The 22,082-nt window shown below is 36.7% G+C and overlaps 1 protein-coding gene across 1 annotated transcript in view; it reads left to right on the forward strand.

Moving 5' to 3' along the window:
• Positions 1–3,290: 3,290 nt before the first annotated feature.
• Positions 3,291–22,082, forward strand: part of LOC131066498 (gamma-soluble NSF attachment protein) — a 43,729-nt gene continuing 24,937 nt past the window's right edge. The window contains exons 1-5 of the mRNA XM_058001268.2: positions 3,291–3,557; positions 8,070–8,137; positions 8,260–8,344; positions 8,491–8,649; positions 8,765–8,902. Coding sequence (XP_057857251.2) covers positions 3,496–3,557; positions 8,070–8,137; positions 8,260–8,344; positions 8,491–8,649; positions 8,765–8,902 — 512 coding nt within the window. The 5' untranslated portion in view covers positions 3,291–3,495. The remainder of the gene's footprint in view (positions 3,558–8,069; positions 8,138–8,259; positions 8,345–8,490; positions 8,650–8,764; positions 8,903–22,082) is intronic.

Raw genomic sequence — 22,082 nt, forward strand, 5'->3', positions numbered from 1 at the left:
CTCACAGACCACATTGATTTGACAATCCTCCCCCTTACATTCAGATGTCAAATGCCCTAAGCACTCCGAGTGAACATTAATTGTATCTGGATCATCAAAGTGGATTTGCTGCGAACATCTTCCAAAGGAGGAAGAGATAAGAATTTATTTGGCCAATGGTTTTGACAACTTGAAGAGAAGACAAACCGTTATAGGGAGCTGAGGTTTCTCAAAAGGGATAAGATCATGTCTAATAAAGGTTCCCAATCTGTTAGCCAAGATCTCTATCAGGTCTAAGTCCTTGTATTCAAGAGGAAGGTCCAAGAGAGAAATCCAGAAAAGGGGCATACTTGATGTCGACATTTTTTGGATCAAAATTCAGATACCATAACATAGTGAATAGACCATACCTCTTAAAAAGCAAACCTTTATTTTTATGAGCTAAGTCTCTGTCAAATTTTGAATGAAATGTAGCAATAAAAAAACCTAAAACCTGGTTACAATAAAATATTTGATCTATACCCGACCAATGTTTCAGGGCCCATAAGTTTAAATGTTCAGAGTTGGGGGAAAAGGACCAGAACTTACCAATCAGTGCATAATTCCTCAATGTCCAGATCTGGAGCTCTAACATGGAATCTAGGAGAGATATCTTAATGCACTCTTCCTTCTCTTACTCTTCCGAATGAAAAAACTTGGTTTTATCTACTTCCAGTTCCCTTTAAGGCTTTTTAAGCTGCCATTGTCTCTTTAAAGGGCAATGAAGATATTTACCCTGATTACCCCTGAGATGCTGTCGACGCCTGATGTGAGAAAACTTGCTCTTTGTCTGCTTATGATCAAAGATTTAAGGTATATAGCGAGGTCCCAAGGGGATGTCATTGGGGATGTCATTGGGGGACGAGATAACTGGTTCTAAGGAAGAGGATCCATAAGTTGGGATGTCCTTTGAGTCCTTACGCTTGCCAATAGAGATATTGTTTGAAAAAGTTAAGCAATGCTCCTTGGGGAGCTTCTAATCTAAATAAAACTTCCCGAAATAACCTGAATGATACTCTTGCTGTCTGATCTGGAAGTTTCGAGATGTAGGGGGCGATAACTATCAGACTTGTTGTGTAGTATCCCTTGGCTAATCTGACCCTGTTTCGCTTATTGAACCCCAAGGAATATTGTCAAACACTTGGCATACAATGTTTGAAGCCGATGTAGTGAATTCTTTATTTGTCTTCTTTAGGTTTGTAGGCTGCAAATGAAGTTATGGAAAGCTTCTAACAATGCAAAGTTGTTATAGAAATGATATGCTAGCTGTTTTAGACCTTACACACACATGGAATGACTGAAATTAACTAGTACAGCTAGTAGACATTAAGACAAACACTTGTCATGCATCCCAAAGTACACTTACAACCATTAGGCATTTAAGCAAATAGTTGGCATGAAAGCTAAGTGGCTGATCAATGTTGAATGTCACCTGGAATATCAATCGACCCCAATCTGTAGGTGATGAAGGCGGCTATAGGGGTTTGTAGAATGTAGAAGAAGCAGCCAAAGACTCCTTATTCAATCTTCATCATAAATCTGAACAAACATCTCCAATTTGGTCTCCACAAAGACCACAAAATTGGCAAGGTACTGTAGCGTTTACTGTAGTGCGGTACTGTAGCGATTTACTATTCACGGGTATTGTAGCGCACTGTTCATGCGCATTGTTCACGCGCACTGTTCACGACACTGTAGCAGCAAATAAACCCTCTGTATGATGTTCTCAATCTGCCATATACATATGCCCTCAGCTATGCCAATAAATCTGAAAATAAATTCCCAATCAACACAATGTCAACTTTTGGATGAAGCCAACCCTAGGAGCAACTTCAGATGAATATCTCACACCCTTAGATTATTGATGCAATGAAGTCTTCACATTCTCCAATGCCGATACTCTGGACAAGCTGCAGAAACCCTAGCTTCTTCTCCAAAGCCAAGAGACAAGTTTTCTCATAAAAAATAACAATGATCAATCCCCCTTCTCTTCTTTTCAAAAGCCTTATATATATATATATTTCCCATGAAGGTTCGATTTTCTCCGATAAGGCATTAAATCAATCAATGATATTAAATGACATTTAATGATATAATATTTTCACTTTGTCATTTAATATTTCACCTTCGTAAAAGAGCCACACTTAATTAATTAAATGGTCCCCTTTAATGATACTTGGACCCTTACTTAAGTTATAATATAAAATTATATTATAACTTAAGAATATAAGCTCAAAACATTAATGTTTATTTAAACTAAATAAACATTAATAATTCCATTAATACTCAACATTTTTGAATGCCGTCTAAACTGGGAAGCTGACATGATGAAGCTGCATATGATCATACCCCTTTACTAAAAATAGAAGGGGTCCATCTCTAACATCTCAACTTTCTATAAATAGTAAGTATAGCAAATGAAGTCCAAATGATACCAAATGAAAGCCAGATCGAAACACACTGAACTCTGGAGACGATACAAGCCTCAGAAGACCCTCTATCCACACTCATTAGCCTACGAGGGTCAGAATGATAGGCTAATCACCCAAAAAAACCATGTCTGCTAAAATGGGGACATTACATGTTGTCTAGGCAAATGTCAAAGATAGGTTGTTTGCCCTTGGTCTGACGTTGGGGCCGGGGGGGGGATGAAAAGAAACCTTGATTCTCATGGTGAACCTTTGATTGACCGTAGTATTTAATATTCTGGTTTCTGACCCAACCATTCCTATCTTGATTGGAATACCCTCTCTTCTGCTTTGGTCTGTTGAACGACTGAAGATAAAAGTGTCTGATAAAACCTGCTCTTGACTGTCGATCTACCTCTGCCCTCCATTGATTATTTTTTGAAAAGGAAACTCCCGCTCGACTGTCTCCTCCTCCCATCTAAACAATGTGAGATGGGATTTTAACTAAACATCATATTTAAATTCATTTAATTCTTACATTTAATTTAACATTGATTATTATAATCCCAATTCATATATCTAAATTAATTATGTATCTAACTAATTACATTATTTAATCAATCTAAATATTTTTAAAATTAATATATTATTTTTTTAATAAATAAATTAATTTTGTAAGACAAGTAAAAAATACACAAAATAATTTTTTTTAATTTTTATTTTATTTAATAAATAAACTAATTTTGCAAGACACGGAAAAAAGACACAAATAATATTCATAGAATAACCACTCATAGTTTTTTAGCTGGAATATTTTTTTTAAGATTGTACTATAATTTTTTATCGGCTAAATTATATGCTTCAATTTTTTTTAACTGTATTTTAACTATTTTTTAATAGTAAATACCTTTACTCTCAGCGATATAAATTACAAGACTGGCTACATTTATTGAAAAAGTGAAGTTACTTAGATCCCAAATTTCCTGAGATGCTCGGCTTTTGAAATCAAGTGCTGCTGGTGGTGGACATAATTTCATAAGCTCACTGAATTCATCAGCGTTGGATAGCCATGGCTCAGATAAAGCCCAGCATTGAAGAAGCCGAGAAGATGATGAAGAAAGCAGATAAATTGTATGTCTCTAATTTCACCATGTTAAATGATCGCCATATTTTTCAGACTATGCTTCAAATTATCAATTATTTAACATAGAAATCATGATTTGGAAGGGTAAAATTATTTGATTGTATCTGTTCTCCAGTCACACTCCTTAGCCGCATTGCGATTGGCAGCTACATAGTCTTAGTTGTTTATGACAATTTCATTTTATGACGGTCTTCGCTAATAATTCCCCAATTCAGTGAAATCTTTTACTGAGGATTGTTGTAGTATAGTTTGGGCCGTTGTTATCCGGTCATTTGAAGAATGTAAATATATGGCTAATTCGTTACTGTTCTATTGGAACTAAAGTTGTTGCCATCGCCATGAAATCCTCAATTTGAATTGCCTGGTTGAAAGAATTTTGCTTCTATGCAGTTCCTTTTTAAAAATTGTAGAGCTCAAGGTTATATTTTGAGGTCACTGCTAGGCCAATGCCAATTTGGCGGATGAGACCTCTCTCGTGAAAACCTATAAGGGTTTGTTTTTTGAGGTCAGAACAAAGCCAGATGCCAGTTTGGCGTGTCTTCCTTTTATCTTGTATGTTGCGCATATTTCTTACCTCTACGTTTCAGCCTTCAAAACAAGTTTGGGCATAAACCGGAGCTTGCAGATCTACCTACAATTGTATTGCATCGCCTAAAGTTTAGTATGTATTTGAAGTTTGCCTTTGTTTTGGAATCCCATTCAGATATTATTCTTGGTTTTCCCTATGTATTGAATTTTTTATGTTTTTTTATTTAGAGGATAAACATTTTATAAATTTTAGCAGCCTGTGGGCATTGGGTGCATGGATAATTAGTTAGTAGCTAAGGATTGAGGGGTTTCTATCATGCCAAAGTTGTCTGGGGGCATGAGCCTGACCTTATCCCTCATGTGTCAGTTCTTGCAGTCAGCTAGAATTGATCCCTGATGGGATCTTTGTGAACAGACCAAGGACCACTTGACTATTTTTTATGTTTTTCACTGTAGACTTCCACTCGTTCCAAGCTAATCATCTGAAACTGGAAAAGCATCTTGTCAATTGACAGTTGTTGTAGACATACACTTAGCTTTCTGCTGTGGTACTAGAGTGTCGAACATTTTTAACTTGTTTGTCTGCGGAGCTTATTTTTGTATTTGGAATTCTGTTCGTCCTTGGCCTATTTAGTTATTAAACTCAGTAATGACTTTGTTGTTGTCCATTTAATGTCTTTGATTTATGAATTAACACTTGAGCTTCCATTGAAAGCTTTTGACTTCGATTTAAAGCAGTTTTTGACCAATGCTGCAAAATTGCCTATAAAATCAATTTCAGGGACGGAGACCCATCCCTATTCCTGTACTCCCATCTCCTGGTGACCATATTAATAATAAATAAAGTTGTTTCCGTAATCATATACTACCCAATTTTAAATTGACTTCCCCATACTCATATCCCTTTTCCTGGTGGTTATGATAGGTAGAAACATTTTCTAAACAATATACCATGCACACACTCGATGAGCTCAGATGGGAAATCAAGCCCAGAAAATGTAGACATTCAAAATTTGTATAGATGGTGCCTCTGGAGGTAGGTCTTATGAAATGTGGGGAGGGTGGGAGGAGTACCAGAGGAATTGTTGCTGCTGATGTTTCTTTATGCCTAGGGGATATATTTCGTTTTGAAGGAAGGGAACATGTCTGAAATGCAGGATATATCAGGCATCCATTTCGTTTTCTTGTACACAGCCTTCTGTTTTATTTCTCCTTGTCCAGTAAACAAAGAAGGTCAAGATATTAGAAGCACAGGAATGCCTCTGGAGTTAGGTCTTATGAAATGTAGGGAGGAGGGGGGAGTACCAGAGGAATTGCTGATGCTGAAGTTTCTTTATGCCCAGGGGATATATTTTGTTTTGAAAGAAGGGAACACGATTAAACTGCAGGACATTTCAGGCATCCATTCCGTTTTCTTGTACACAGCCTTCTGTGTTATTTCTCCTTGTCCAGCAAACAAAGAAGATCAAGATATTAGAAGCATAATGATTTATGCTCTTTCTCAATACACAGATTGCTTATGAATTAACTGGATATAAAATCTCCAACTATAGCTATTAGTGAGTACAATTATCTAACTAGTATTATTAAATTATTAATCAATTATGGTTAGGGTGTTTCTCATTTAGAGCTTGAAATTATTCTCTTCACGATTTGTATTTTATAGTGTAATACTGAGTTAAATCTTTAGTTTGTGTATGCAATGCTTTATGGTGCGTTTGATATGTAAAAGCAATGAGAACTTAATTATTGATCCAATATGATTTCGTTTCATTGTTACTAAAACTAGTTAATATTTGACATGGGTCTTTGTTTAAGGACGGATAAAAGACTAAGACAGAAAATCACGGCACAATAAATATTCCTAGAATGATATAAGTGGTCAAAATACTACCATAGTAATTATTTGTCCCATTGGTTTGGTAGGAAGAAGAGTGACTTATATTAGATATAAACAAAGACACATCATGGCAGGCAAGGCCATAAACACAAGGAGTATATATAACAAGATACATTGCTGTGAGATGCATAGACTCAGTATCAGATCCTATTAATGACTAAAACATAATCGCTCGAGGGAACCAAATTGAAAAATGGCCAGCTATATTATAGCCTTTGAACTTAACACTCTCTGTCTATCTATGAAGTATAGAGTATATGTGGAGAATCTAATCTGGTGACCAGACATATAACTATAACACTGTGATTGTCATTCAAGAGGGTTCTTGATCATTTATAGACTGGATAATTTTGATTGTTGTCACCTCTGGATACACATTAACAGGAATGTTCCCGATCTTTCTAACAATGGCCTCAACATTAATTTTGGTTTCTTTCTTCTATTTCACAGCGAACTTGAATTTTATCTCTTGAAATTCCCAGTTGGTAGCTTTGTGAGTCCCTTTCAATTGATTCTCAAGAAATACACTCTTTTCTTCAGCATCAGGACCTTGTTATCGGCTTGCATAGATTGATCCGAGCCACCAGAGATTGGCAAAAGTTTTTAGTTGTCTCTCTCTCTCCTGTTGCAGTCATAATCTCTCTAGATTCTTGCATGTTTTTTGAGAATTACAATGTAAACCCTTCAAAGGATCTTACATACCTAAATACTGTTTTACTTATAAGGTAAAACTGTTCTTCTGCCCTTTCATTTTACCAGGATCTCAAAGGTTTGCATGTTTTCTTGGCTGTTTTTGTCTCCATCCTCAGCTTCCTTTTTCCTTTGAGCAACCAACCCTTTGGCATGTCTCTTCTGTATATATATCTTGGACAAGCAGCTCCATTTTTTAGTCGTCTTAAAATTTGGGCCATAGAGTTATAAGTGACTTTCCTGCATTTGTGTCTTTGACGATCACATTTCCTCTCAACTCTTCCTTTGGTTGTCTCTACCTTTTCTCAACCATGACTGCGGTACCTTGCTACTCTAAAAGAATGAAAACAGAAAAACTCAATCAGTTCACACAGTTTTCATCCCCACCCTCCAAACTATTGGAATAGAAAACTGTTGGAGACTTTAGTTTGAGAATCTTTTTAAAATTTGATAAGTTGGGGCAATATGGCTGGTAGTTGCTGGCTGCCTATTTATCTGTTGCTACGTTTGGCAGTAACCACAATTATTCTAAATCAGGTTTTCTGTTTTCCCCTTTCAATTCATAGTCGATTTCATTTAAACCTGGAAGCAGCAACCCACTGATAGATGGTTTGATGCTCCCTCATATGTCCAAACATAGTTGAATATAAAAGTTAAGCTAACTGGCAAGCTTCCTTGGCTCTTGCCTTTAACAACTAGGTTTCTAGTTTTACCTTACTATTATTTGCTCAATAAATCAATAATGATTTTTTTAGAATCACCTTCAAAATAAGGCTGAGTTAGTCCATTTTCCAGGCAAATTTGGTACCTAATAAAGCCCATATTTGATTCAAACCAATTTTTACCTGCCCCTTAGTATGTCTTATAATCCTACCGTAACCTATGGTACTTGGATTATTCCTGAAAGTCCCATCAAAATTCTGTTTTGCATCTGGAGTGGTTTTGATTCTTAATTGATTTGGATTTGGTTGTCATTTGATAAGAACTTTTTTATAGTCTGGATTTCTAATTGTTGTATTTGTTGGAAGCTCTTGTCCGTGTCAAAATAGTCATCTGGAAACTTGAGTTGAAGAACAAGAGCTCCAATCTCCCTCCCTTTGCCTCCCTTCCACTCTCTTCCCCTCCCTACACACATCTTCCAATGACTATATTCATATAGAATATATTTGTGCCCTTATTCATTTACTTTGGTAAATTTATTAAAAGTAAGTCACCATCTCATTACCTGTTTCCTCTTTCCAGGTGACATAATATTAAGTAGATATATTTAAAGTATTGATATTAAAATATAAATAGAAGGAATGCTGACTGCAGTCTTGAACATTTATTTGCTATTGTTCATGCATATTCATCTTAAGCTACTAAACTGTGACACATGCAGAACAAAGTTAAGTTTTACAAGGTGGAGTGTTGACTGGAATAGCGCTACTCTTTTGTATGAGCAAGCAGGTAGGCATATCCTATTAAGAAGTATTCCGACCATGTCTATTTGTTAATAATATATAATTGTTTTGACCATGCTGTATTGGTTTTCTGTTCTTAGTTGACTGTGTTTGGTTCTTTGTGTGAAGCTATTGCGTTCAGATTTGCCAAAGAAAATGCAAAAGCAAAAGAAGCATTTGAAAAGGCTGCAACAGGTCAAGAGAGGCTCTCATCGTATCCTTATGTGTTTTTCAATGGTCACAACTGGAAGAATTGAACAAAAAAGGCATTGCCAGTCTTGTTCTGCATTTTATTTGATTTGCCACTATGTAATAATATTATTTGGTTTGAAGGTGTCATCCTTGACAGAACTGTTACAGACCATGGCAGGCTGCCAAGCATTTGGAGTCAGCTGGAGCCTTAGCCAAGGAACTTGAAAACTGGAACGAAGTTGCAGATTATTATAGGAGAGCTTGTGAGTTGTATACAGAGTGTGGGAAACCACAACCTGCTTCAGATGCTCTTGCAAGGGGGGCACGGTAAGAGAACTTTCAAAACAACATAGTACTGTTTTATTGTAAAATGTATGTAATAAGCTTGCCCTTTTAGGGTTGGGTTTTAGGGCTCATTTGAGAAACGAAATTTATGCTTCAGTGCCCTGGAGGATGCTGTACCAGATGAGGCAGTGCGAATGTATATTGACGCTTGTGGTATACTTGAAGATGAAGGCAAGGAACAAATGGCCTTTGACATCTATCGTGATGCAGCTAACCTTTATCTGAAGTTGGAAAGGTACAAGTCATTTTTGTTAACATTAATATATGATTATTTACATGTATATGCAAATTGATTGTGGGATCTCATGGTAAAGGAAACTGTATTTAAAAACTGGGCAGAAGTAATCCTGATCAGCTATTATAGGGGTCTGTTTCCTGATCTTGGAGTCCTATGCCTATTTGCATTTGTAACTCAAGTGTTCGCATTCTTGAAGAATATTTTTACCTGATTTAGGATTCATATTTGATTGCTTTTAGAGGGTTCTTAGAGATGTTAAAGTGTGTGTTTCAAGTGCCTCCTTACTCCTCACTTTTGTAGCAGTTGTATTTTTCAAATTCCATATGCTTTTTTCAGTTCAAGGATCTTGATCACCTCTTTTCCTTAGGCTTTGTATGATTTCATGTACTGTGTGACTAAAGTAAGTTTTAGATTTCATTGTTTGCATTTCTGCATGAATTTTATACACGGACTTGACTTAGAGGAAAGCTCAATCTACTTATTACATATATAAATGACACTATACACCAACAAAAATCACGTGTTATATAATTATATTAGATAGCCATTTGTCATGGGTTTGCTTTAGGAAGCAAAAAATTGCTACAAGGAAAGCACAAACATTTGTTTTTCTTTTTTAAAAGAAATGCATCATATATTTGTAAGATTTGGCTATGGAGGTAACCAACCAAGATTTAGGAGCTTCAATGAAAGCACGGGGAGACTCAAAATGAGAGAATAATTCTATTCTATTGAATGATGCAAATATACAAATGAGATTATTTGCAAGAGGATATGAGGTGGGTAGTGTTGTGACCTAATCACACATCACCCCATTCCAAATGGGGACCCCCTACATTTTTGGTCCACTTGGTCTTTTGGTTTGTTTAGCAGTAGTCTCTTCGATCTCCCCAGGTCCCCAAATGTTTTGGCGAATTTTGGTCAAGTCTACAAGTGTTTTGAGTAAATTTGGCTAAGTCTAGAGCTTGTTTTGTCTATTTTAGTGTTTTACCCTTCAGACTTAGAATTGAGGTCAGTAGCTTAGGGTTTTGATAAATCTGAACGAAGCAATGAAATAAGAACCCTTCAAGGAAGCTACCCGTGAAATTTGAGTGAATTCTAAGCACTTACTATTTTTAGTAAGTTTCATTGCATCCTAGATTGGCCCAATTTTGCATTTAAACAAATTTACTATTTTTATTAAGTATCCCCGTCCCTCAGTTTGCCTAATTTGACTTACTATTTTTAGTAAGTCTATTTTTGGCAGGTCTATCTTTGGCAGTTGGCAAGACATTGATGGCAGAACATTCCTGAAAATCCAATATCTAAATCCGAAAAGTTGAAAAAGCAGGCAGTTGATCGGAAATTTGGTTGTGTCTGGAATTCTTTCTTGAAATGGCAAAAGCATGAAAAATCTACTCAAAGTCAAGAAAGTTTTCCTTCATTGAGAAATCTCAAATCCTCCTCAATCCAAAAATGGCACGAGTCCAGATGATGAGTGCAAAAAAAACAAGGTAAGGAGGAAAGTTCAAAACTCCTCAAAATCCCTGCACCATGGGTAAAATGCACTCCAAGCTAGGTGTGGGTGCTAAAATGATGTCAAGGAGGAATTCTTCAATTCCTTCAAATTCCTCCTCCGCACCTAAAATGCACCCAAGGAAGAGGTAGAGCGCAAATTTCATGTCAAGGAAGAATTTTCCTTTCCAAGGAAATTCCTCCACTTCCTAGCAAATGCGCTCCAAGATTGAGGTAGGGCGCAAAAACATGGTCAAGGAGGAAAAGTCCAACCTTTGGAAGTCCCATTGGAAGCTACACTAAACTCTGAAGAAGGAGATGACCCAGATGGAATGTCAACACATATCTCTAGAACCTTAGTCAATGAAAGTATTCCAAGGTTCAAATGATTGTATTGTATATCCTAAGAAGTGTCCACACTGTATGCCTAAGTTTGAACATCAATTGAAGGAATAGCAAGTGCAAAATGTAAGTTTGAACATCAGTTGAAGGAATAAAAAGAGCAAAATGTAAGAAGGTGTACATTCTCAATTGATCATTTGCCTCCCCATTTGTAACAATATCCCTACTTAGCAAATCTTGAATGACCACATAATTTGGTGTAAACTCAACACTTTTCCTTGTACCAGTATGTCTGATTTGATAGGTAGAAGTAGATTAATTGACAATGAAGGTATGCAAGAAAAAATATTGAATGTTCCTTCACACATGCCAATAGACCCTCTCCCACAAACACTATATGTGTTGTTACCCATCAAGATATGTGGTGTAGAATAAGTTTCAAATGAACAAAACACATGTGTGATGAAGCCATATGATATGAAGCTCCAAAATCAAGGAATTTGCAATTGCAACAAGTGAATTGCCCTTCTGTTTCTTTAATAATGTAGAAGAGGAAAACGATGAACCTCTTGACATAGTTGAAGGTAATTTGATTTGGTTCTGCATTGAAAGATTCTTCAATTTTGAATAACATTTGGTGTTCATTATGTCCAAGTTTCTTGCAATATGCAAATTTGGGTGTCTCCTTCGTAGATGATTCCCCTTTGAAAGAGGAATTGTTATGTTCGTTTGTGGATATGTCTAATCGCCTCTTTTGGGATTGCCCTAAATCTTGCCCTAAAATCACAAGTTCCATTAAAATAAGAAATGTAATATAGTTAGAGTTATAACTTTACCAATTAAAATGTTTTAAGCAAGATAAATATTGGTTTAGGTCCTGCAATCATGTTAGACATGATTGGAAATATAATTCATAAGACCAATTATTTCTACAAGGATTAGGGATCAAACATATATATATATATATCATGTGTGTGTATATATATATATATAATGTGTGTGTGTGTGTGTGTATATATATATATATAATGTGTGTGTGTGTGTGTGTATATATATATATACCAATTATTTCTACAAGGATTAGGGATCAAACATATATATATCATATATATATGCGCGTGTGTATATATATATGTATGTATGTATGTATGTGTGTATGTGTGTATGTGTATATATATATATATATGTATGTATCATATCATCTTTACCATTTAGACAAAACATGTAATATCTATAGCTCATTTAAGAGTTCAACCATAATAGGGGTTGAATGAGGGGAACATGATAGGGTGTCCAAAGCATCCTTCAATTAAGCCCATGGTGGATACAACACCCCCTTGGCCCACTTGTGGCATACACATTAGTCATCCATCATGGTGTGGCCTACCTACCTAATGGAGGAGCTAGTCTCTGCCCTCCCTATTCATATCACCTTATTCACTTGCTTATGATTTTGACTTCTCCAACAATCAACCATCATAGAGTTTGGAGAGGAAACTGCAATAGGGCACCCTAAAATCCTCCTATCTAAGCCCAAGGGCAGAATGCAATTACCCCTTGGCCCACATATGGTAGATACGTCATGTTGATGTGAGTTTATGCATATGCAAACATCAGAATAAAATACCAAAGTACTTTACCCTCTCTTGAACAAAATCACCTCAGATGCTAAGGGTAAGATCAACTAAAATGATTCCAAGGTTTCTACAGTCAGGTCTTGACGAGTGGGTAACTCAATGGTCGATGTGAATTGCTGTTTTCACTTGGGGACTTACACAATTGTTCGAATCAACTTTAATTATCATGAATGTGGAATGGGTGTGCCGATAACTTAGGATATGGCGATGTAGTTCTGGACTTAATTCTAACAAGACTTTCTAAACAAGGACAAAAGGAATAGGGATAGGAATTCTATTCTAAACATAGAATGCAAGAAATGAGGAACAAATTCAGTGGAATCAAATTAGGCAAGGTCTCACCATCAAATCGAACAGATTTTGACACAAGCTTAGTGCAATCATCTAAGGTATATTTCATAGATTTTCAAATTACTACCATCAAGCATTGATACCACCCAAGTTGATGCATAACAATGGACATATAATAATCGAAGTTAAGTTTGCATAAATTTTCAGTTGACCACGCAAGGCACACTTACAATCAGTAAGAGGCTAGTGGTATGGATAAAGGATTCCACACAAATACATTCAACAAATTCTTTCATTCAATCTAACAAACATGAAAGCAAATTCTAATCTAAAATTCTAATTTAACTTGGAGGAATTGAGAACCTTGAATGCAAAACAACACTTAAACAAAATCACCATCAAGTTGAACAATGATTTATATTCAAATTTGCAGCATCTACCAACAATTCTAAAAAATCTCTCTTACAAATGAGAGGCAATGAGGTATATATAGAATCTCATACAAAATGGATGGCCAAGATTCAATCAAAATCAAGGCCCAAGATCATGCCAACAAAACTCTAGAGTTGCCCTAATTAGGGTTTACATAAAAAATGGAGCCACCAACATATGGCCCAATAGAAAGACACCTAGTCATCAAATAGGGAATTTTCTAGAAGATTCCATCATGCATCTCTTTCTTTCACAACATAATCCAAGAATCTAGCTAATACAAAATCTAACTCCTCCATGGAAATGCTGCGTAAGGTATCCTGCTGTAAATCAATCACGTCCAACGCATCCGAGCAAGCATCCAAGGTCTTCTCCCAATTTGACATGAGCTTCTACGAATTGTGAATATGAATCAACAAAGAGACCAAATCATCTATTTGACTCTTCTTCAAAGAGTCTAACTGATTGAAGTACATGAACTTCATTTTGTCTCTCAATTCTGCTAAGTGTAAACCACTGGCTTCACTGACATCAACTCCCAATAGTTCCTCAATTGAAGCAAAGATCTTCGACTGAATATCATGCATTGATCCTTCCATATCTGCACAACTCTTATGTGCGCTTTCATAAGTTGATTTCTTCATGGCCAATGAACAATACCAACCATGGAAATCGTGTCTATCTCCATTATGCACAATATTCTCTCTGATCAATGTGGACATAGGAACTTTCTTAAAAGCTTTGAGGCATGGAATAGTCTTCTCCCGAATAGGTCGAAATTCCTCCCAAACTCCCTCTAAATACCTTAATTTGAATATGAGCCCTGTTGTCCTGTCATAAGCCTAGACAAAATGAGTAAGGAAATCATCCGCCTGTCTCTTTGTATATTAATCCATTTCTCCATGTTTGAGAGTGTATCTCTCGTTGCCTCATAATGTGAATGTAGTCCACGATCAATTGCAATAGAGGAAATAAGGGTGGGATTCTCACGCCTTATCCCTGCAATATACTCTCTAAGTCTGATATTCTCTTCTTCATACTTCTCTCTTTTCTTATATGTTGCAAATCGATAGAATGCAAGTTCCTCAACTGCTGTGCTAGCTGCTGGGATGGATTGGCAAACCTCCAATGTCTTCCCTATGAAAATAGGAAATGACATGTCTGTTCTACGTTTATTCTTCTGGATAAGATCAAATTCCAGAAGTTGTCTCACCACCTCAAGTAATATCATTCTGTCTGTAGGATACCTAGGAAGCCTGTAAGGTTTGGATTGAAATCCATGAATCCTTAGGTATGTGAAAGTGGGAAACTGTATGTACCACGATCCATATTTCTCTATCAGCTCTGTTGCCTCCTTGGACAACCTCCTGTGGATCCCGCCTTGCAACATCCGCGTTATGTACATAGTGAATGCATCATTCACTCCCTTATAATCTTCAATTTGATACATGTTTAGCTATGGATAGCACTCATAACTCCTGAATCGTCCTTGTCCATTCCCGACTCTCCCTTTGCATATCAATCCTTTATAGGTAACAAATTGTGCAAACAGGTACACTAAATAGGAAGTCATGGCGAATGACCTAGATCTCTCCACATTCCTCAACTGAAAATCTAGATTGTCACTTATGATTTTTGACCAATTAATCAATGTTCCTTTCAGACAATCCTGGATAAAATAGAACATCCATCCATCGTATATTGCACCCTGCGGCATCCCCATCACTTGGTTAAGCAGGAATACTAAATCACCATACTCATCTTTGAAATTTGTGCACATGAGTGTCTTGTGAGCCTTGGAATGATGAGTCTTAGGTTCGATTATCCATTCCTTGTTCACTACAGTCTTGCACGCATCCACCTTCTTATATCTTTCTTCATATTCATCCTTGGTTCTATCTTTCATGTCTATCCCACATGGAATTCCAAACACCTCAGCAATCGCATCCTCAGCAAGGTAGGCAATGATGGCACACTTAGGAGTCTTGATCATTCGAGAGCGAGGATCATAACATTGTGCACACTCCAGGATTAGCTCGTTGCACTGTATGGACTGCGGAAATCCAGCGGCTTGATAAATACCACTCTTCATAATATTCACTTAAGCTGGGGAAGGAATCTGGCTTCCAATTCCGAACATCCGCTGTCACATCTGGCCCATGTTCAGGAAATGCATGTTCGTGTCTGTAATCTCCTTCCATTTGGACGACATCTTGGATTTTGGATAGAATCCCATCTCAACTATCCTTTGTTGTTCCCTCTGCATGCTAATTCCGACAAAGTTGCATGGACATGGATACGGATACAAATACGGATACGACCATTTTTTAAGACCCCAAATATGGATACTATTGGATACATCATTCATAAAAAAACACACACATATGTTTGACACAATTTTTTAAAATTATTCGAGGAGATTTTCATTACTTCAAAAGCAATATAGACACATTATTGCTACACATATAATGATAAGTTGATTTAACATTTTACAATATGCAAAAATAGCATAGTTGCATTGGAAGATAACCGAAAAATGGGTCACTCAATTCTCATTGGGTGTAGGTTTTGTTTATAGCAATTTAAAAAAAAAATGCATAAATGAAGTTTTTTAAAATTAAATTTAAGAAGATTTTGGTCAAATTTTTAAAAAATCAAATCACATAGTATCTAGCATGGTTGGAAATCAAGGTTTTTTGGGCACATGTGGGTACAGTATTCAATGTGTATTCGGGCTATATCGGATACATATTTGTTTCGGATACGGGAACGAATATGAGGACACGCGTGCCCAGGGAGGGACAAAGGAGTTTCCGGCTACTCTGAATTCCGGACTTCGACATTGCACGTGTATGAAGCTGGAGGTTAGACGCTTCGGAAAATATATCTTGATAACTAGTTCTGATTTCCTAATGATTTAGACAAATTTAGGGATGGAAATCAGGAACTTTATCCACATTCTCAATGAAATGACAATATTAGGGTATGAAACCCTCATGAAATCATTAAAATCATAAATTTTCAGACTTAGCAAAGTCTGGAGACACCTCCTTATACTTAGACATTTATCCAAATTAGAGTGCAAAGGAGTATACCGGATCAGGAAATGAACTAGGAAAGGTGTGAAAATTAGTGTTTTCACACAAAAGTTGTTTGAGGACACCTTCCCAAAGTCCAACAATGACTGCCAATAAGTCTGAAGACAACCTGCAACTCTATAAATCAGTTCTTAAAATCATGTTGCAATTGCGTGTTATGCAAAATTTGATGAAAAACAACTTTTCCCATGGTGAAAACAATCAATTCTGGGCATACATGTGTGGCTGGTAAAATAAAATTTTCTGAGGACAAGTCTGAAAATGGTGGTTTCAGACTTACCAGCACCTTGCAAAGTAACAAAAAACCCTGAAAATGATCACGAAAAATCAAAGGAATGAGCTCCAAGCAAAATCGCCAAGGTAGGTAAGTGGCTGGAAATGGTATTTTTCTGAGGACAGCCTGCAACAATCGCATCTCAGACCTGCAACAGCACTTAGAAGCTCTGAAAATTGACTGAGAACGCCTCCAATCAGCCCCTAGACAAAATTGCCTTGGGTGGAATTTAGCTGGAAATGAAAATATGTTTGAAAATGAAGTTCCAGCCAGCGATGGAGGTAAGAAATCTCAGTATTGAAGGAAAATATCAGGTCTGAAAATGTCTATCAGCAATCTCCCGGCTAAGGCATCACAAATGATGGAGAAAATCACCCCAAAATGGGGAGGGAAATGACCCCCAAACAAAAATCGTCTCTCTCCAAAAATGGCGCCACCTAGCCAAAAATCGCCAAAGTCTGGAAATGTAGCTTCAATACTCTCCAATGGCAGCCAAGGAAAATCGCCTAGGGCTGGGAATGAATAAAAATGCACAATGAGAATAATCTTCAGCACAATGATGTCAACTTGACACTTGAACAAATTCGCCAGTTGGAGGAAAAATCGCCCAAGTTTGAAGCACACTTGGCAAATATAATAATATTATATTGCTGGCCACCTTCCTTTTAAACTTGTTTTCACCTTGAGCTCTCACCACACAAGCAATGTGGGATAAAACATTTGTTACTTATACTTGCCTGGGGAAAATCGATTTGCTTCTAGAAGGTGAAATTCATTAAGTGCTCATTGCAAACAATTATAAAAACAATTAAATGTGGGTCAATTTATTTGAAAGATTTTAAAAATTAGATAAAAAATGACCTCTGGGGGAAAATCGATTTTATTTGGGATAAAAGTCCCAATAAAAAATCTTGAAAAATTATTAAATGCCCATTTGGGGGAAAATCACCCCATGTTGGGATGAAAATCCCATCAAAATTTCATCAACTTTGCACAAAATTGTCTCCAGGGAAAATCAATCTATGTCTGGAGTGAACATTCCAGCTCAAATTTGCCACGTAGCACAAAAAATCACTCTAGGGGGAAAATCGACCCCTGTTTGGATGGCTATCCGAACACAAAATCCTCAAAATCATCCCTAGTGGAAATTCGCCTAGGATCTGGAATCACTATTCGCATTAAAATCTATGAAATCTCTTCATAAAAGTTTTGGTGGAAAATCGATAGGAATCAGGAATCATCATTTTAGTCCTCATTAAAATCATCCGCAGTCCTGGTGGAAAATCGTGGGTTGTCAGAAAAAATTCTCACACTTGGTCAATTTTTAAGCATCTTGGTGGAAAATCGTCCCATGTCTAGATAATGAGTGGGGCGAAAAATTAGGTCCATCTGGATTCTAGTGGAAACCCACCAGCAGTCAGGATTTTGAGTGGGGGGAAAATCATGGGTCATCAGGAATGTGGGGGAAAAGCTCCTCCAATCTGGAGTTTTGACATTTTGACCCTTAGAACATGGATTTTCATCTGGAATTTAACAGTTTAACCACGCAAAATCATCTGGACACTTAGAATTTTCAATAACGCATCGGGACTTAGGCAAATTTACCAAAATTTGAGTGAAACAAAAGGAAACCTATCGGGATAAAGTGCAAAATCAACTTGAATAAGTTCCTAGGATCGAGAAAACAACTCCTAAAGGTCTTGAAAATACCTAAACACTTAAAATTTACCGACAAGGACGTTCAAAAACACATTAACGCTCAAAAGGTTTACACTTAGACAAAACTAGGACCATTTAAAATCTCAACTTTTACGCACTTGATCCTATAACTTAAAAAAAAACCCTAAACGACAATTAGGCATGATCAAAAATCCGAGACTCGGGCATGAGAACTCAAAATTGCCCACTATGCTGCCAAAACCCTAAACTAACCAACGCAGAAAGTAGGAAAAGAGGGAGTCCCCGTTTGTAATGGGGCGATGTGTGAAAAGGTCACAACACGTCAGTCATCCATCATGGGGTGGCCTACTTAGAAGGGGATCTCGTATCTGCTCTCCTTCCTTCTATTTCCTTTTCACCTCCACATGGTTACTTGTTGGGGGAATAAGTAATTGAATAAATAAGTTAGGAATTTACACTGAATAGCATCTCTTATTATTCCTATATCCAATATATTAAATATATGACCATTATGATGCATACCCAGTACTTGTAGAATACAAGTTTATCTGCAGAGTATTCAATTCTAGTCTGCTGTTGCAGGTTAAGTATATCTGATTTGATGTGATATCGTTGATGAATGCTGCCTTCTGCTTTTACTCAACGAGTGCAGATTAGATAATGATCTGTGATCTGTTCGATCTTCCTTTTATCTCCTCCATAATGGAAAGGGTCATACCTTTTTGTCTTGAAAGGACACACCTATTTGCAATTGCTGCCCTTTTAAAGAGTCACGGACCTCCCTCTTAACTGCTGACTTTAACCTTAGTTATATTTTAATTAAATATAATTCATTGTAGGAAATCGCTGGTAATTGACTACTGGGTCAGCCCTTTTCACGAGGTATTGCTAACATCTTTGGTCAGCCTTATTATGTGCCAATATTCTGAGTCAGCCCTTTTGCGAGAAATTAATTTATTTAATTGTGGTCGGCCTCCTATTAATTCCTATTGCCCAGGTTTAATATTAAGAGGTTGTGATTTTATTTGCTGGATGCTGCAATTAGATCTTATAAAGCTGTGATCAGTTGTATTTATTTGCAGGGTCATGACAATATGAATGTGGATTGTTGTGTGTTCTTAAGCTTGTTTTTTTCCCTCATTGCCACTAGATAAGCCTTCTTGTCTCTTGTAAGCAAAGCTTGTGGTTTCAAAGATTTCAAGGTGCCCATTTGAATAAGTTTATCTTTCTCCCTAGTGAAAGACATAGTGAAATCCTCAAAGATAGGCATTTTAAACTTACTCCATAAAGCACACATTGTAGCATAGAAGGTAGACAAGAACACTTAGTATTAATTGTGTATCTGATTTTTCAATTTTACAATCCTTCAATTGTACTCTTAGCAACTTGATTTTGGTAATGAAGTCCTACATGCTGCCAGAATTGCATGTATCGAGATTTATTAGCTCATTTTCCAACAAATGCCCTTGGATATCATTTTTTTGCCCAAGCATTTTTGGCTTTGTAGTTGACATAGTCATTTGTGTAGCAAGGTGCTCAATGTGAAACAACTCAGGAGAGACATACAAGCAGAAATATCCAATTACTTCTGCACAGCTATTCAACCACTTAGTCTTTGCATGCTCATTTTTTGGTTCTCCATCAAGCCCATGAACTATCCTATACAACCTCTTAGCAATTTGTTAATCTAGATTTCCATGTAGAATAGTTGTAGGGTGTTAGAAGTGGAATAGAAGCACTCTCCATGATGGAGGAGGAAGGATAGAACACAAATCAAGAGGAATGCAAATACAACCACAAGAAGATACCCCGAATTAACTCAGTAACGACCCCCCAGCACAGTATGATTAAAGTACTTTATATCTAGTGCATGTATAATTGCCACTAGCAAATATCAACAAGTGGACTTGATCGCAATGCTTTTACAAATATCAAAAGAGGTTCAAAATGGAAAATATAGATTAGGAGCAAAATCATAATGAATCAACAACACCATTGTGTAGAGCTAAAAACATAATGCAATTTCAAAAAGAAAAAGTTGCAGCAAGAAAGAATCCCATACGAATTGAAATGAGGCCTTTGAAGGATCTGAAACAGAAACTATGTAGCAACACTCATGAGAATTTGTAATTTTTTGAAAAACTGTGCATCAACCAAAAAATCTTGTACTTGGAGAGCATGGAAAAATTGCTCAAATAAACAAAAATTGATTTGAAAAAGGCCTCTACATGGCTGAGAAAAATTCTTCTGAAGTTTGCTTCATTGAAAATATCAACAGTGAGGAATCGAGGGTTGGGGCAAAATTGATGACATGTAATGCCCCCTTTTCAATAAATTTCTGATTGGAACTGAAATTCCTTTGCCTATTTCTTTTTGATAAGCTAATCTAAATCAATCCTAGCTATCTTGGTCTTAGTTCCTTTGAGTACAATGGATTTTGTGTCCAAGCTTGAGCTTTTTGTCAGAGTTTTGGACTTTGCCATCTTGACATACCTTTCTGTGAAACATCTCTCTTTACTTTTTCCTAGTTGGGGTTTCAGACTTTTCTCTAACATCATGCCTTTCCTTCAACCTAACAGACTGGTTTGAGGAATTTTTTCTTTGAATAAGTTTGGAAAAATGCAAGAAATGTGATGGTTACATACAAACATTTGTATGTCTATAGCTTTGGCTACAACTACGTCCACCCAATCTATGTTAGTAATGTTCAAAGCATGTGCACAACATTGAGTCCAAAATATGTTTATAAGTTCTCTCAACCATCAAACCAGCTAACTTACAAGAACAAGCTAAAACTGTTGCAACTCACACAATATTGGAAGTTCCAACCTCCTCTATGGCCTCAATCAAAAGGGCAAACTGGTATTCAACATCCTTACATTTCCCAGAGCAATTATCAGCTCTAAAAATTACATTTCCCAGAGCAATTAGCAGCTCTAAAAAACTATGAACTAGTAGGACATCTAACAATAATATTAATGAATGGCTGATGTTGAATATCACTCCACCCACTGATGACAATGGAACAACCAGTCCTTGTCCATGTCTTATCATCTCCATGAATATGTTCACCTTTGAATATTGTTTGTCAAGGAGGGAGGTACACAATGTGTTCTATAGGGGGAATATAAGAGGGCCCAACTGCCATTGCATCCCTCAACATACCTTTGGAATAATTTTTTTGTCATGTTCAACATTTTAATTTAAACAAATTTAATGCTATGACTAGCCTAATTATATTAGATAATTACTAAAGATATAAATTTTTTGTCTATTAATATTAATAGCATTAGTTAAGCAATCAAAAACTTGTTTGCGAAAAATAAATTATATGCTGTTGGGACTTGTTGTGATCTAATCACACATCACCCCATCCCAGATAGGGGCCCCCTAGACCCTTTTGGTCGTTTGGTCTTGTTTTTTTGTATGTTTCGGTGGCAATCTCTTCAATCTCTCCAGTTTGCGGATGTTCGGGGGTCAGTTAGAGTTAATCTGTTTCTCTGTCGAGCGAATTCTATGAAGTCTAGGGCTTGTTTTGTCCCTTTTTAGGGTTTCTGCCTTTTGTCCTAGATTTTAGGGGTTCCTGTTAGGGTTTTTGGAAAACTGAACATACGATTGGAATCAGGACCCACCAAGGGGCCTCCCAGTAAAATTTGAGCCCAAACGGAGCAACTTTCTATTTTTAGAAAGTCCCTATTTTTTAGGGATTTTTCCGAGTCTCGGAATGTCGTCATTTTGCCAAAAATCAAACTTACTATTTTTAGCAATTTCTATTTTTAGTAAGTTTCTATTTATAGTAAGTCATTCCTGCACCCTGTCTAGGGATCTAACGCTGACACTTGGAAGGTTTCTATTTTTGGAAAGTCGGTATTGGCAGGGTCAGTCAGATAAGGCGACAAGGATTAGACGTTCGCAGACATTTCTAATTC

Source organism: Cryptomeria japonica, chromosome 8 (assembly GCF_030272615.1).
Source record: "Cryptomeria japonica chromosome 8, Sugi_1.0, whole genome shotgun sequence".
In the NCBI taxonomy this organism is placed as follows: Eukaryota; Viridiplantae; Streptophyta; class Pinopsida; order Cupressales; family Cupressaceae; genus Cryptomeria; species Cryptomeria japonica.